The sequence below is a fragment of the Hippoglossus hippoglossus genome, chromosome 11 (assembly GCF_009819705.1).
Source record: "Hippoglossus hippoglossus isolate fHipHip1 chromosome 11, fHipHip1.pri, whole genome shotgun sequence".
In the NCBI taxonomy this organism is placed as follows: Eukaryota; Metazoa; Chordata; class Actinopteri; order Pleuronectiformes; family Pleuronectidae; genus Hippoglossus; species Hippoglossus hippoglossus.
Window position 1 is genome coordinate 10,532,422 of NC_047161.1, and position 15,365 is coordinate 10,547,786.

Below are 15,365 nucleotides of genomic sequence, written 5' to 3' on the forward strand. Positions count from 1 at the left end.
TATGTCTTATGCAACATAGATATTTGAGAAACTGGTGCTGAATTTCATGCATCTGTTCTCATGGGCTGTAAATTTAGGTGCAGCCAAAGAGGGTCTCAGACACGGGAACTGACCTGTAGAACTCTCCCCCCCCCCCCGACTGCCTGGTCCCTGCGTCTGTCAGCAAAACAACTGGCAGACAACCAGATCAGTTGTATCTGAGGTGAGGGAGAGACATGGCTTCACATGTACAAGCTGTGGTGGAATCTAACCAATGAACTCACTCATACTTAAGTACAATTTTGTTGTACTATTTTTAGCCATTTGTGTTACTTTATACTTCTCCACAAAAACATGGTAAGTATTCACTTATCTGTCAGCTCTTGTGACTGCAGATTCAATTCTGTATGCAAAACATCACTGTACAAAATATGTTATGTCATTATTTAATAATAAACCGAACAACATTTTATAAAAGTTGTTCAAACGGGCTTCAGCTGCAACAGAAATAAGATACTTAGATATTAAAGTATCTAAATAATCTAGTGATATAACCCTGGTTAATTCTGCTATTAGTACTAAAGTACATTTTCCTGATAATATACTTTTTAAATGCTGGATTCAGTTAAAGCTTCCAACTTATCTGATGTCATTCATAAAACTAAGGTCTTTAAGGGCCAGGCAATTAAACAATATCAGTAATTATAACAATATAATTTTCATAAATAGCAACTCAAGTCCAGTATATTTATACAATGCTTACATATAGGTGGCTGGATGGATGGATGGATGGATGGATAGATAGATAGATAGATAGATAGATTTGCTGTTTGTGCTGATAAACAACATTTTTAAAAGTTTCAACCTTTACTCCTGAGCAAGAAAAATCTGTCTTTAAACTTTAAATAAATGTTACCGTGTTAGTTTGATATATCGACCCCTCGTCTTTAATGTCGGTACGTAAGAAAAGAAGTTTGCCCCATGTTTGCACCACGCACGGTCTATGTTAGATCTGTGTATGTGTGTTGACGTCTTGCGTGCACGCTGAGGCGGGTCTTTTCCTGATGAGCAGAAATAGCTTGTGCATGTGTGTGTGTGAGTATGTTCGTGTGTACCCTGCTCAGATAAACTTCTCCACCCGGACACTTGACTCGACTGTTCGCCGCGACCAGGGTCCGATCTGTGGGTAAACGCACAGGTCTGCAGACGGGTCCAGGAGGAGGGGGACGGGGCTTGTGTTCGTGTTCTCCGCGGACCTGAAGCAGCCATGAGCTCCGGCGCGGATCCTCTCAGAAGCGGGAGTCTTGTTTATTTGTAGCCGCAGCTGGTGTGTGTGTGTGTGCGCCGGAGGGGGGGGGACACGATGTTGTTCTGGCAGCCGTACACGGAAAACTTCCGAGAGGACACACTGAGACACGGAGTCAACTCTTACACACGGTACGATCCCGAGTGTGTGTGTGTGTGTGTCACATTATAGATCATAACCACTTGTGTTGTTGTGGTTGTTTCGTCTGGATGGGCCTGTGTGTGTGTCTGTGTGTGGGGCTCTTCCTTGTTGACAACGTGTCTGCAGCCGTGTTACAGTTCGTGAAAGCGCAGCCACGGTGGGACACAATGACGGCAGCTCGGAGCTCCCTGATTGGCTCGTCCCCTCGCACCGGGGCACGGGAGGCGGCCCCCTGATTGGCCGGCCCGCGTCCTGACATCCTTCCTGGCAGTCCGTCCGCCGAGGGGGAGCCATGTTGATGCCTGCTCTTGTGTCAACCGCTGCGCCTCGGGTATGGTTAAAGGACTCGGAGAGTGGGAGCCTGCTGCGGTGATTCCCGCACCGCGACGCGAAGAGGAGAGCGGCCCGGGGACGGCACGGGGAGCGCCCCGCAGAGAGTAGCGCTTCACCGCACAGTTGATCCGGAGCCAGTGAAGTTGATGCTAGATAGCCTGTTAGCTAGGTTGGCAACAGCTGTGCGGACGTTGCGTGGGATGCGGCGTGTGGACTGAAACCTCTGGTCTGGTTCTATTTCGTGGAGCTCCGTGTGGCCGACCCGCTTCAACACTGTGTCCGGGCGGACCGCGGCGATGCGGAATTAACGCCACTTGTCTTTGTGACGCTAGCTAGCTGTTAGCTAATGTTAGCATGCTGACAACTAGCCCGCATCTTCAGTCACGACCAACATTTTGTAGCTGAGCGGCCGCTAGCTTGTCGCTTGCTGCGTGCAGACACTCTCGTCGGTCGTGGGGCAGCGTGTTGCGTGACAAACCCTCCCCGAGCTGGACAATATGGCGATACACCCAGTCTCTATGGAAAGCTACCAGTTTGCCTGCCTAGCTTGCCAGGGAGCGGCTAACGGGCTAGCAGCGTAACTTCCCCCCCCCTCCCCTCACGGCGTCACCCACAAGCTGCGGAGCCCACTTCCTCGCTAGCCGACCTCCTCGTACCTGAAGCAAGCTGGCGGCCCTCCGAGTAGAAGCCGAGGACAAGGAGCTGGGGCCGATGGCCTGGGTGCTGAAGATGGACGACGCCAGCATCGAGTCGGGGCTGGTGCACGACTTCGATGCCAGCCTGTCCGGCATCGGGCAGGAGCTGGGGGCTGGAGCCTACAGCATGAGGTCAGAGGCGAGGGTCAACGCACCGAAGCCAGCTTGTTAGCTCTGTAGTCATAGGAGAACAACACACACACACACACACACACACACACTCTCTCTCTCTCTCTGGAAGTGTTAATTCCACACTACCCCTGTCTCTGTGTGTGTTATCCCCTTTGTACTGGCTGTGATGGCCTCTCTTTGTTTTGGGATTTGGAGTTGAGCAGGGAGCCATGATCAGGGGTGAAGATTAATTTCTCAGAGACCCACACCGAAGTAAGGGGGGGTTTCAAGTGTGTGTGTGTGTGTGTGTGTGTGTGTGTGTGTGTGTGTGTGTGTTTAAAAAAGGGACCCACAGTTTGTTTGTTTCGAGATAACACTGAAACAGTTATCAGAATAGGTCTCTCTGGCTTTGTTTCTGAAGACCTAGTGTGTGTAAAGAGTGTTTCTGGGGATTATTCCTGTTTTTGTTTACTCAGTCTTTCATTGGATGTTTCCTCGTGTGAATCAAGAATCTTCTCCAACTTTGGACAGGGTTTTTTCATTGAGCAATTTGGCAATAATCACTCAAAAAGGGGCCCTGATTCATTTTCAGTGATATCAAATCATAACATCTTCCTGAGTGAATTTGAAGATGCTCAAATTTCCATTTCTGGAAGCAGATCCTTAAACCAGTAGTTTTGATGTCAGTGTGTTGACATCTGACATTTCCATATGATATCCAGCTTCAGGTGCCCCACACACTTTGTTTTTATACAATTACTGCAGCATATGCATGAAGTAGAGCTCAGCCAATATCAGCCTTTCACAGACATAGTTTCACAGCTTGCCAATATTTAAACTTGTGGTAATTGGGTTTGATTGGAACCAACTACATTGGAATCATTCCTTATTATGTGTGACTATATATATATATATATATATATGAATTTGAGATCTGAGATTTTTTTTTAAATAGTGGTTTTGGTCCCCAAAAATCCATATCTATGACCGGCTCTTACATGCACCCCAGCAAAAAATGTCCAGCTTTGACCGTGTTCTCCAATGATGCATGGATAAAGCACCAGTGTCTGGTTCTGGTGACCCACACTTTGTTTGTTTCAAGATAACACTGAGAAACTCTGCAGGAAAGGCCCTGGTTTGGCCTCTCAGGCTGTTATCAGAATAGGTCTCTGGCTTTGTATGTGAAGACCTAAGGTGTGTGTGTGTGTGTGTGTGTTTCTGATGATTTTAAACATGACATTTTTAGCTCAGTTTTTGTGATTTCACACCAACATCTTTCTTTATCTCATGTTTCCCTCGAGTCTGAGATTCCAGTTTATTTCCCACACATGGCGTCTTGTAAATCAGGAAAACACTTGTTACTCAGGACTCCTTGTTGACGATCTGTGAATCGGGTTTAAAAATTTCTTGTATCTTCTTGAGGTGGTTAAAGAATTACTCTATTGGCATCAAACCAGTACTGATGTAAACCACCTGCTCAATTAGTAACCCGTGGTATGTGTGCACTGTATTTTGTAAATGGTTATGGGAGGTGTTGATATTTATGTGACGATGTCAAGTAGTTCCCAGACTCATTAATGCACCTTATCAGCAGCCTCCTTGACCATCTGCTATAATGTGCTTTTATCTTAGCGTGACATCATTTTGCATCTCCTGTGAGAGTACGCAAGTTTACCAGTACTCAAGTGATGGGTTGCATGTGTGTGTGTCAATTAGTGACAAGTGTGCGTGTGAGGTGGTTGGGGTCACTGGCTGCAGGAGTAGTGTTATCTGAGGTGCTGGGCTGGGTTGCTTGGCACCAGGGTCAGCAGTTGGTCGGAACAGAATGTTTCAGCGGAGCCACGTCCTCAGATTTCAGGAAGCAGAGGTAGTTTTCCTCGGGGCTCAATGTGGTCGTGACACCCGGACTGGCACTGTCTAGGCAAAGAAAACACACAGGCGGTCATGACTGAATAAATCTAGCTTGCTGCTGTTTGGAGGAAGGTGCGGCAGGATTGTCTTGAAATTGTCAAGCTGTTGTTTTTTTGGCTCAGGTTTAAAAAAGCATGATGAGTTGCCAGAAAGTTTTCCAGGTAATGAGAGTCCATGATCTGCCTGTCTTGTGAGTGGTTTGGATCCTTTTCCTGCACAGACACTGAGCACACTGTGCCCTCGTTGACACTCCTGCAGCATTTGTCAGGGTGAGCTGAGGACAGGTTGGTTGTCTAGAGTGGCTGCCAAGTGTGAAAGATAGTATGTGTCAGCAGCTCCGGCTATCTCTGGGTGTTTTTGTTCATTAATCCTACAGCAGCCTCATGCATACGTAATTCGAGAGCCATTTGATCGATGGAGAGTTCGCATCACTTATTCTAAAATAAGCCAATCCATTCAATAATTCCACACAATGAGGAGGAGAAGTATTTCCTTACTGAAAGTGGTGTATGCAACAGTGTAAACGGCACAAACCACCTAATGTATTTTGTAGAAATAATTGCAAAAGTTGAAAACAGGAACATCCAGTCTCGAGGAACAAAGGCAGGGTCTCACTTTGATTTCAGGAGGTCACAGTGATTATGAAGCCATCAGGATGAATCCCACGTGATGCTTGAGTTTTAATTAAAGCCTCAAGCTTTTAGTCAATTTCAGACACCGGGCAATTCAAAAGGATTGACGGGTCAAAATTAAACACATTTCACGAAAATAAAGCTCGACATGGAAAAAGTTTAAGCTGTCACAATAGTCTCTGGGGATTTATTTTTTTCTTTGCCTGTCACTCTTGCATCATCTCAAAGCTGACGTTCTGTTTGTTTGTCTTCTCTGACTCTCTCTCTCTCTCAGTGATGTGCTGGCTCTGCCGATTTTTAAGCAGGAGGACTCCAGCCTTCCGACCGAAAGTGAGACCAAAAATCCCCCATTCCAGTATGTGATGTGCACCGCCACCTCGCCTGCTATCAAGCTGCATGACGAGACGCTCACATACCTAAACCAAGGTGAGACACACAATACAGTACCTGCATTCCAAGGTCTTGGTTGTACTTCCCCTGGTTTCTCTTTTTGTTTAGTACTCATAACAACTGATTTGATCTGGTTTGTTTACATGCAATCCACCTCTGTGTGTTATCGGGCTCAACACACCCATTATTTAATTATCACTTCTTGAATTAATTACACATTAGTACAATTACTGTAAAATACAATCTTTGCTGAGGTGAGTGGTAGCCTCTGCCCGGCCTCCTGGAACAAATAGATTTCTTTCTTATTTAATGACACATAAAAGGATTTAAATGAGGAGCATGTACAAACATGACAACAAACCTATTCTATTCTTTTTTGTTTCCAGAAGTTTGAAAAGTTTTCGAGACAAAATAGATAGGGAGACAGATGTCAGAAGTCCACAAACTGTGGAGCGTTTATCAGAGGCACAGATGTGGTCAAAAATCTGAAAGAAATTCACTTGGGGAACTGTTTGCTCCTTTTGATAGTTTTTGCATTTTACTTCCTGGGCCATTTGGTGGAAAAGGAAGTTTTATCTTCAGTCACTCCCACAAATCAAACAAAGCCTGTACTCGTTGGAGAGGCTATTGAAGTACAAGGGAGATATTACATTTACTGTTTCCTCAGGTTTCTTTCTCTCTCTTGATCTTTTGGTTTTCTCTCTCTCAGGCCAGTCTTACGAGGTGCGTATGTTGGACAACCGGAAGGCAGGGGAGGTACCAGAGATCAACAACAAGATGGTGAAGGTGAGAGGATCCTCTCAGCTGGAGGAAAAACTTTTACTTTTTACATCAAGTACACTTTGTACCTAAATGTGTGTGTGTGTAGAGCACAGTGCGAGTGGTGTTTCACGACCGCCGGCTGCAGTACACAGAGCACCAGCAGCTGGAGGGCTGGAAGTGGAATCGACCTGGTGACCGTCTCCTTGACATCGGTAATGACGACTGGCGAGACTTGTTTACTTTACTCATCCTTTGTGTGATTTGGAGTTTAAATGTATGTGTGCTTGTGTGTGTGTCTTTGTTTTTTGCGGGACAGATATCCCCATGTCAGTGGGCATTGTGGAGCCGAAGACTCACCCCTCCCAGCTCAATGCTGCAGAGTTCCTGTGGGACATGAACAAAAGGACTTCTGTTTTTGTGCAGGTACATCCTCACCCACACAAACCCACCAACACACGCTCTGTGCCATCTGTTGGGTGTGCCACTGAATTTCCACATCAAACACATATTTTGATCTCCTGTCTGCAGGTGCACTGCATCAGCACAGAGTTCACTCCCAGGAAACACGGCGGAGAGAAGGGCGTTCCCTTCAGGATCCAGATCGACACGTTCGCCCTGGGAGACAATGGAGAGTACACAGAACACCTCCACTCTGCCTCCTGCCAAATTAAAGTCTTTAAGGTATGCAGTCATCCTCTCACAGGGGAAATCTCTCCACTGACTGAAATGTTTTCTTTGCCACCCCATGTGTCAGCCCTCACAGCAAATATGTCTGTCCCTCTGCTGCATGTTTAGCCAAAGGGGGCGGACCGAAAGCAAAAGACAGACCGGGAGAAGATGGAGAAACGCACAGCTCAAGAAAAAGAAAAGTACCAGCCCTCTTACGATACCACTATCCTGTCAGAGGTCAGTATCCAGCTGCAATGGACTGTCGGGCTTCACAGACATGGGGCTGTAGCTCTTACAAGGCTGGTGTATTAACAAGCTCTCAGGTTCAGTTTTGATTCACAGGTCTATTCATATTTATCTGCACCAGAGTAAGTGAATCAATTTGAGGACCCTGACATTTTAGCCTTGTACAACAGAAGAATACATCACTGCACAACTTTATCTCAAACATGCAATGATTTATGTCGGCCCCATGAGCCGGTTAAGTTTGTGTGTGAGTTTTTTATGCGACAGACAGACAGCACAGGTGTAGCCAGGATCCGTGATGCGAAAAATTCTTTCAAACACATTTTATTGTTGAACTTTAAATGGTTAAAAAGAATACAAAAGCATGCATAGACTTGATAAACACTAGTTTTGGACAGAAGTGACAAAAATCTGAAGTCCACACATCAGTTGATCTTCTTGTAAAAGGTTTTTATTATACCTGCCAGCTAAGTAACGCTCCGGGAACAGGCCCTTCTTCAGCATCAACTGGTGTGCGGACATTCTCAAAGTTTAAAATTTTCGCACATTTTTCATAGGAGATTTGGTTTTATAACCGGGACACACAGTATGATCTTCACAGAGGGCGAAATGTTTGTAGTGTGTCCACAACCCCACGTTTGTTTTGGGATATCCAAAGTGAAACGCTGAAACCGTACTTATGATGACGTATGATACACCAACATTTTCCTCAGGTTACTCACTGGATGATGGAGTGTGTGTGTGTGTGTGTGTGTGTGTGTGTGTGTGTGTGTGTGTGTGTGTGTGTGTGTGTGTGTGTGTGTGTGTGTGTGTGTGTGTGTGTGTGTGTGTGTGTGTGTGTGTGTGTGTGTGTGTGTTGCTGGCTGGTTAACCTCTGCTGTGTGTCTGTATGTAGACGAGGCTTGAACCCATCATAGAGGATGCGGGTGACCACGAGCTGAAAAAGTCCAGCAAGCGGACACTTCCCGCTGACTGTGGCGACTCCTTGGCCAAGAGAGGCAGTGTAAGCACTTCTCCTCCACTCCTCCCCATCACTCCATCCACAGCCTGAAGCTTGTAGGCACTCGACCCTCAGCTGCTGGGACAGAGATGCCATTAAACCATGTACCTGACATTATGTGGGGTGGAGATGGTGCAAAGCTAAATTCCTAGTACACCCCTGAATATTCCTCAACCCTAAGCCACTTGTTTTTGTGTAGTTGGAGTTGGCCTTTAGTAATAGTTAACCTAATAAGTCATCTTTGAGAGGTTTTGGTGTCACTGAGTATTTAGATGTGCATGTCTTTCCTTAGTGCTCCCCGTGGCCAGACAATGCCTACGTCAGCACCAACCAGGCAGCTACTCCCTCCTTCACCTCCACCCCGCTGTCCACCTACTCAACCTCCTCAGTACCGGACAGGTAAGTGTGTGTGTGTGTGTGTGTGTGTGTGTGTGTGTGTGTGTGTGTGTGTGTGTGTGTGTGTGTGTGTGTGTGTGTGTGTGTGTGTGTGTGTGTGTGTGTGTGTGTGTGTGTGTGTGTGTGTGTGTGTCCACATAACCTAAGGTGAAGACGTGTTTTAAGGTTGGGGTTTGCTTGAAGTGAGATGTTTGTTGGACTTGTCTCTTAATTGTTACATCTTGTTTTCTAGTGACTCGTCCTCTCCCAATCACCAGGCCGACCCCGCCAGCCAGGGCAATTTGGAGGTTAGTCTGCACTTTACGCACACGTAGAAACTGTTCAAGAAAAGTAGAGGAAGTTAAAGATTGTTTAAGAATGAAATATATTTCACAAAAGACATAGTAGTATTTTACCGGAGGTATAAATATGAATTTGTTTTAATATTATCATTATTTTTGGCATTTTATTTAGTAAAGAGATAAAAAGGAAATAACCACTGAGTGCAGCTCCAGTTACCTCAGCCATGAATAGATAAATGTTTAACATGATGGCTGACTATGAGTGGGGAAAGTAAAACCCAGATCTGTGTGTTGACGTCCTGTGTCTCTGCCCTCTGCAGCAGCTGAGTCCCACTGCGTCCATACAGGACGCACAGAAGTGGCTGCTGAAAAACCGCTTCAACTCCTACACACGACTCTTCTCTCACTTCTCAGGTACACACACATTGTCCCCACACAATAAAAACACGTGTGTGAAGAGAGAACAGCAGTGGTACTAGTGACTGCTCCTCTGTCTTTGCGTAGGTTCAGATTTATTGAAGCTAACCCGGGACGACCTGGTCCAGATTTGTGGGCCAGCAGATGGGATCCGACTCTACAATGCACTTAAATCCAGGTGTGTTACTCTGCGTGTTTGTGTACCTGCAAAAGCAACAGCGGGCCAGTGTATTAATTTCATTTTGTTTGTGTAGGTCGGTGTGCCCCAGGTTGACAGTGTATGTCTGTCAGGAGTCTCCTCAGGAGAGCCCCCTGCTGGAGAGACATGGCAGTAATGAAAATGGAGAGCACAGTATCTCCTCTAATTTACGAGGTACAGATAGAAACACTTCCTGTATATCAAGTAGATGTGGTATTTGAATGGTCTGAATATAAAACCTGTCTCTGTTTGTGTGCAGTATACCACGCTCTGTACCTAGAGGACCTGACAGCTGCAGAACTGATCCGCAAGATGGCGTGTGTGTGCAGCCTTCCACTGGGAACAATCAACCAGGTGTACAGGCAGGGTCCTACAGGCATACACATCCTGCTCAGTGACCAGGTACACACACACACACACACACACACACACACACACACACACACACACACACACACACACACACAGGCCCTTTGCCTCTCCACCAGCACTCTCAGCTGTGAAGGGCTCTACATTAAGTGAAATGTATAATTGAAAAAGAAAACTGAGGGATACTTCAAACTGTCCACTCTCAGCAGGGAAAACTATTTTTAATGACTCTACACTAGCTCTGTTTTCAAGATATATATATATGTGCTCCAAATCGATAATACGTTGTTTTTTTTGATAATGGATTTGTAGCATGTATTATTTCAAGATTAATAAAACAAGGGAAGGGTCTAGGATTTTAACATTTCAATTTAAGTAGCCGGCATTCGACACATGAATTTTGTCTAAACCCTTTTTGAAAATCCTTTAAACAGAAAATATATCAAAGATAGAATAAATCATTTGATCAAATCGAAATTAATCTGTGTAAAAATAATTCAGTTAATCATATTGATTTTTCAGCGGTTGAACATTGATGTTAATATCTGCGACAGAAATTCAGTATTGGTCATGAATGCAAAAGTCCAACTGAAGTGGATGAGTTGAGAGTAAATGGCTGAGACAGTTACTCTGTAGAGAGAGACATTAACTGTTGGCCACTGTTTTGTGTGATCTCTTATCAGGAACAACAGCTCCACTGTCTGTAGTGTCACTCACACTTTGCATGTCATTTACAGTCCTCAGTCACACACAAAATGTTGAGTCTGTGCTTTCATTTAACCATCAGAAAGGTCTGCCAATCCTGACGTGACCTACCAATGGCAAGAAACCAGTTTTTTTGAGTGACGATAGATGATGCACCAATTCACTTTGTCTGTTTTGACCTTCACAGATGGTTTACAACTTGCCGGACGAGAGCAGTTTTTTGATCAGCACCGTCAAAGGTGAGCTAATGAAGCAGCTCTCTCTCTCTCACTGTATAGCTGCTTTCAGACATGCACTGGACACAGTTCCATGCGACACAGGAAAAAAAACTGAAAGAAAACAAATATCTCCCGGTGAAAAAGCGCCATCAAACATTTAGAAGACACCGATGAAGATGTCAAGAGAGTTTGTGGTGATAAGAACCAACAATGTTGTCAGGTTGCTGTAAACAAGATCACGTGAACTACACAGCAGTGTTAAAACACCACTTCCTGCCTTTGTTGCTGTTGTGAACTTGTCTGTGCAGAACCCCACCCCCCACCCCCGCTGTGTTTTGCATGTGTTAAAGGTAAACTCCGTAGCCAATTCTCCGGATTTTACCTGGAGGTCATGTTTGAAAATGGCTTGTTTGACACAATGTTCAAAATTCAAATAATGAATGTACTTCTTTCTCCTCCAGATGAACTAGGCGAAGGACTCCATCTAATCCTGAAGTAATGATGAGTACGGATGGCATCACTGAAACTCCACTCTCTGTCTTGGAGCAGAAGCCTCCCTCTGTTCCTGCCTCTACTCTTTCCTTCTACTTCCTCCCTCTCTCTCTCTCTCTCTGAACGACGGCTCCATGGAAAGCAGAGAGACTGCGTTAAAGCCATGTAACTGTTAGAATCTGACATGGGTGTGTCCACTGTTTCATATTGAAAACACTATTAACGGAGGAGAGTTAAAAGAGGAGAGACCGGGGGGAATATGGGGTTTGGGGGAGTGATAACAATCTTTCTATGTATTTTGATTTTATTATCTTATTTTTTTTTGTCTTTTTATATGTTTTTGTGTGGAGGGGGAAGGGAGGGGGAGGCTCCAGGAGAGAGGGGGGGAGTGATAATCTGGCCGACAGGAGGAGGAAAGAAAGCAGAGTTTCCTTATTGCTCGTTGCCCTTCCTTCACAACGCGCACAACCAGCATTAGGCCAGTATTTGATAACCTGTACTGCTGAACAGCATGCGATCTCGACATACTAACTTGCTAAAGGAGAATCCCAGCGTACTCTGCTTGTTTAACATTCTCTCTGGCTTGTCTTAGTAACCGTTTCTTGATCCCCGAGCTCGGTAACCCCTGAAATATCCCGGCTGAATTCATGGGAGAGGGGCGGCAACTTGTTTTTTTTTCTGTCTTGGACTTTGTCAAATGGACTGATTTCAGTGACTCTTGCCACATTTGTCATCTCTCTGTTGACGTCACACATCACACTCGGCTCTACACTCTGTGAACGTACGTCCTGTCTGAGCTTTTACTGTTTTTAGTTGATGCTTTATTTATGGTTGGGCTGTTTCTATTGCTCTCACTGACATTTTTCTGGTGCCATATCAAATTTTTTGCTCCATCTTTTACTCACATTCACACACACACACACACTGAGCACATTCATGTCTTTGACTCCTCTGCTTTCTGTGCTGACTTTAAAACACTGGTTTAGAGTAGTGAGGGTTCACGTTTTCTGGGATCTCGCGCTTTTAAAAAAACGAGGAACAAACCTTGATCGAAGACGGACGTGCAGAGTAGTAACGCCTACCCAGAAACCTCCATTAATGTGGACCAAACACGTTTCATATGGAAATGATTTTTCAATTGGCTCTGTTTCTCGTCCATTAGAAGAATTGGTCTGAAGGTGAATGAAACGCTCATCTAGTAGAGCTGCTTGTGCACATATACAAAATAATTAAACCCTCCATTCCAGCATCTGCTCTACAAATAACAAGCCACCACGCAGACGGCTGGAAGAAACACATCAGTGCTGCCACCGGGTTTCAACAGTCTCGTATACTAGAAAGTCACAACTGCTCCACGTCCATCTTCAAAACCGCGTGTTTTTAATGTAGCCCAACACAGGAAGTACAGGTCATGTGTTTTGAGTGCCCTTACTTTGAAAAATGACCGTAAAACCTCTCACACAGGTCGGGGAGTAGCAGGGAGGAGCTGTCGGTTTTGTTGACCCTCTTAGTTCTGGTGCCCGATGTCTGGTTTTGAAGTGCATTCAGTTTGCACGCCTCTAAGCATCAGAAAATATGTGTGCGTATCATATTTTGTTCTTGCAAAGTTAATTATGTCGGTAGTTGTCACAAGCTTTTTTCCCTGTTGGAATAATGAAACTGTGTTTTAGCTTCCTGTTTAGTGACGAGCATGTGGGAGACAGGGAAGGGAGGGAGGGAGGAGCTTGGTCCTTGGTGTTTAACTTCTCCTTAATTTCCAGATGTTAGAGACCAAGCCTGCACTGAAAAATCACAAAACTAAAGCTTGATGTGTAGTGTAGTCCTACAGCCACACCCTCTTATTACCCACCTAATGAGAAGGAGAAAGAAAAATAATGTTTAAAAAGCGTCTGTTTCTGTCTCACGTCGCACCAGAGCCCAGGACTCCTGTGGCGTTTACAAGGACGCGAGTTCCACGGCACAGTGAAGCGTTCATCGACTCAAACACATAGTGAGAATAGAGTGGATGTGATAAGAGTCAGGAAAACTGTGGCGAGCTGTTCTCATCACCCGACGGCCTGACCAATCGTCTGTCTGCGTGAGCGAGTGTGTGTGTGTGAGAGAGAGTGAGCAGGAGAGGTGACCACTGTTTCTGTACAGCCTAATGTCAATGATGATGCTTCTCATGTGCACAGTATCGTATGCTGGACGTGTACACAACCACGTGCTGGGAATAAATGATTTCATAACTTTCTCTGGTGTCTCGTTGCATCATTACACAAACTGATTTATTATAAGAAACATTTTCAAGACTAGATCTGTTCATGTGTTATATGATAGATATTCTGACTTACTAGATGCTGCAGAGTTCTATTGTGTTGCAGACAGTAGCTTCTTTTCATTACTCTCCTTGTCTGGTAAAACCCTACTTTTAAACTTCTTCTTCCCATTTTGTTAAAGACCTTCTGTTCTAAATGTGTTGCCTCCAAGTCCAGATAACCTTGATGACATCATCTGAATTATTGTCTGTGAATTATTAATCTCCCTCCAAAGCTGTGGAAGACAATTGGTCCAAGGGGATGATTACTTTTTCTTCATTGCTTTAATTAGTCCAGACAAATGTGCTTGCACGTCTTTTGGGGCATTCATGAATCTAATAGAGCTCTTTTTATCATAGTGACCAATATAAACATTAATTATGTAGAAAACAAAAAAACTGTGGAATTGCAACTTTTTAAAGGTAGCTATAATTATTAACACCCTATTATTTATTAGCATTGACATTACTACTTTTCACTGGTGCTGTCATTAACACCATTGCATCTTTAAGTATCACTCTTATTATTTTAATGATAACAGTCTAACTGAGCTTAAATATACTGGTTACACAACTGTTCCTGGTCTCTTTCGCTTCTCTCCCCTCTTTTCCACCAACCTCTCCTTTTCACCTTTTCAACCGCTGGAGGCAGATGGTCGGCCACACTGATACAGGTTTCTTCCTGTTTAAAAATGTTCTCCCGGCAGTGTTTGCTCGTAGTGGGAAATTTGGGGTCTATAATATTGTAAGATCTTAACCTTACTATGTAAAGTTCCATGGGATGATGTTGGGATTTGGTACTATACAAATAAAAATGAATTGACAGAGGTAAACAGGGTCCTTGGGCTGCTGGACCCTGATGACTGCAGTGACTCATGGAGCCGAATGAAAGCACTAAACCCACAGGTCTCCCTGGGCAGATGTTTGTGACACTGGATCAAGCTGATTTTTAAAAAGACATCGTATCAGATGCTGAATCGCCTGTAGGACATGCAGAGAATACAGCTGTGGCAATTATTAACCAGAGAAATAAAAAACTTCTGTGTCCTGGTGGACCGGAAACAACTGGTGTCTCACACCCTAATGTCTCCAAGTGCATGTCAGTGAGTGTTGTTCAGGTCGACCACTTTCGTTTACATTATGGCTGTTTTAATTATGCAGTTGAATTATAATGTTTTAATCATTTAACTACATCAACACTTCCCGAGCACCAGTTGAATATAAGGTGCAACTGCAGGCCCTCAAAGCTCCATGTTCACTGTGTGGCCGCCGGTCTGTGGTAATTTGATTGATTGGGAATATATGAATCACATTTTATAGTCTGACACTGAAGAGTGGACCTGTGAAGGAATAGATTTAAGACCTTAAATATTGTAGTTGGTATTTACAAAAAAGTGGTAAAAATGAAACACTGTACATAGTTAAATATAGCATTATGAAATAAGTAATCCTGTAAATAAATACAGACGTAATACTGTGTGTGATGATTGTGTTTTTTCAGTTACTCACTTCCTGTTTAGTGACTTGCTCTGTTCAGGGGTGTGGTGGGGGGGAATTCTTTTTTATTGCTTTTTATTCTGTCTCATTCATCTGACTCACAATATCATGATCATATTTTTGTCTATAACTATTATTATCAATATATTATAATCAGAATTTATTCATCGATAGTATTGAATTTTTACCTGTTTAGTTTATATATGTGAGTTTATGTTGCATATTGATAAATGATTTGTGTTCAATCAGATGGACTCTCCTGTATTATTGTGTTATAGGAATATTATACCACAAAGATCTAGAATATGAATGTGGTTTAT

The 15,365-nt window shown here is 44.1% G+C and overlaps 1 protein-coding gene across 2 annotated transcripts; it reads left to right on the plus strand.

Moving 5' to 3' along the window:
- Positions 1-1,089: 1,089 nt before the first annotated feature.
- Positions 1,090-13,485, plus strand: ubp1 (upstream binding protein 1). Of its 2 annotated transcripts, none has more exons than XM_034599574.1 (16): positions 1,090-1,416; positions 5,383-5,534; positions 6,208-6,284; positions 6,367-6,472; positions 6,577-6,683; positions 6,789-6,941; positions 7,056-7,166; positions 8,071-8,178; positions 8,468-8,574; positions 8,804-8,858; positions 9,173-9,266; positions 9,357-9,447; positions 9,524-9,642; positions 9,728-9,870; positions 10,730-10,781; positions 11,222-13,485. In XM_034599574.1, the coding sequence occupies exons 1-16, from the start codon at positions 1,343-1,345 to the stop codon at positions 11,257-11,259; spliced, it is 1,587 nt and encodes a 528-aa protein (XP_034455465.1). In that variant the 5' UTR covers positions 1,090-1,342; the 3' UTR covers positions 11,260-13,485. The 2 variants fall into 2 exon arrangements, with proteins under 2 accessions (XP_034455465.1, XP_034455464.1); XM_034599573.1 differs by lacking the exon at positions 1,090-1,416 and adding an exon at positions 1,475-2,586.
- Positions 13,486-15,365: the final 1,880 nt, after the last annotated feature.

Coding starts and splice junctions, on each gene's coding strand:
- ubp1 (XM_034599573.1), top strand. CDS start 2,471: ATGGCCTGGGTGCTGAAGATGGACGACGCCAGCATCGAGTCGGGGCTG. Junction 2,587..5,382: donor GCTGGAGCCTACAGCATGAG/GTCAGAGGCGAG, acceptor TCTCTCTCTCAG/TGATGTGCTGGCTCTGCCGA. Junction 6,285..6,366: donor TCAACAACAAGATGGTGAAG/GTGAGAGGATCC, acceptor GTGTGTGTGTAG/AGCACAGTGCGAGTGGTGTT.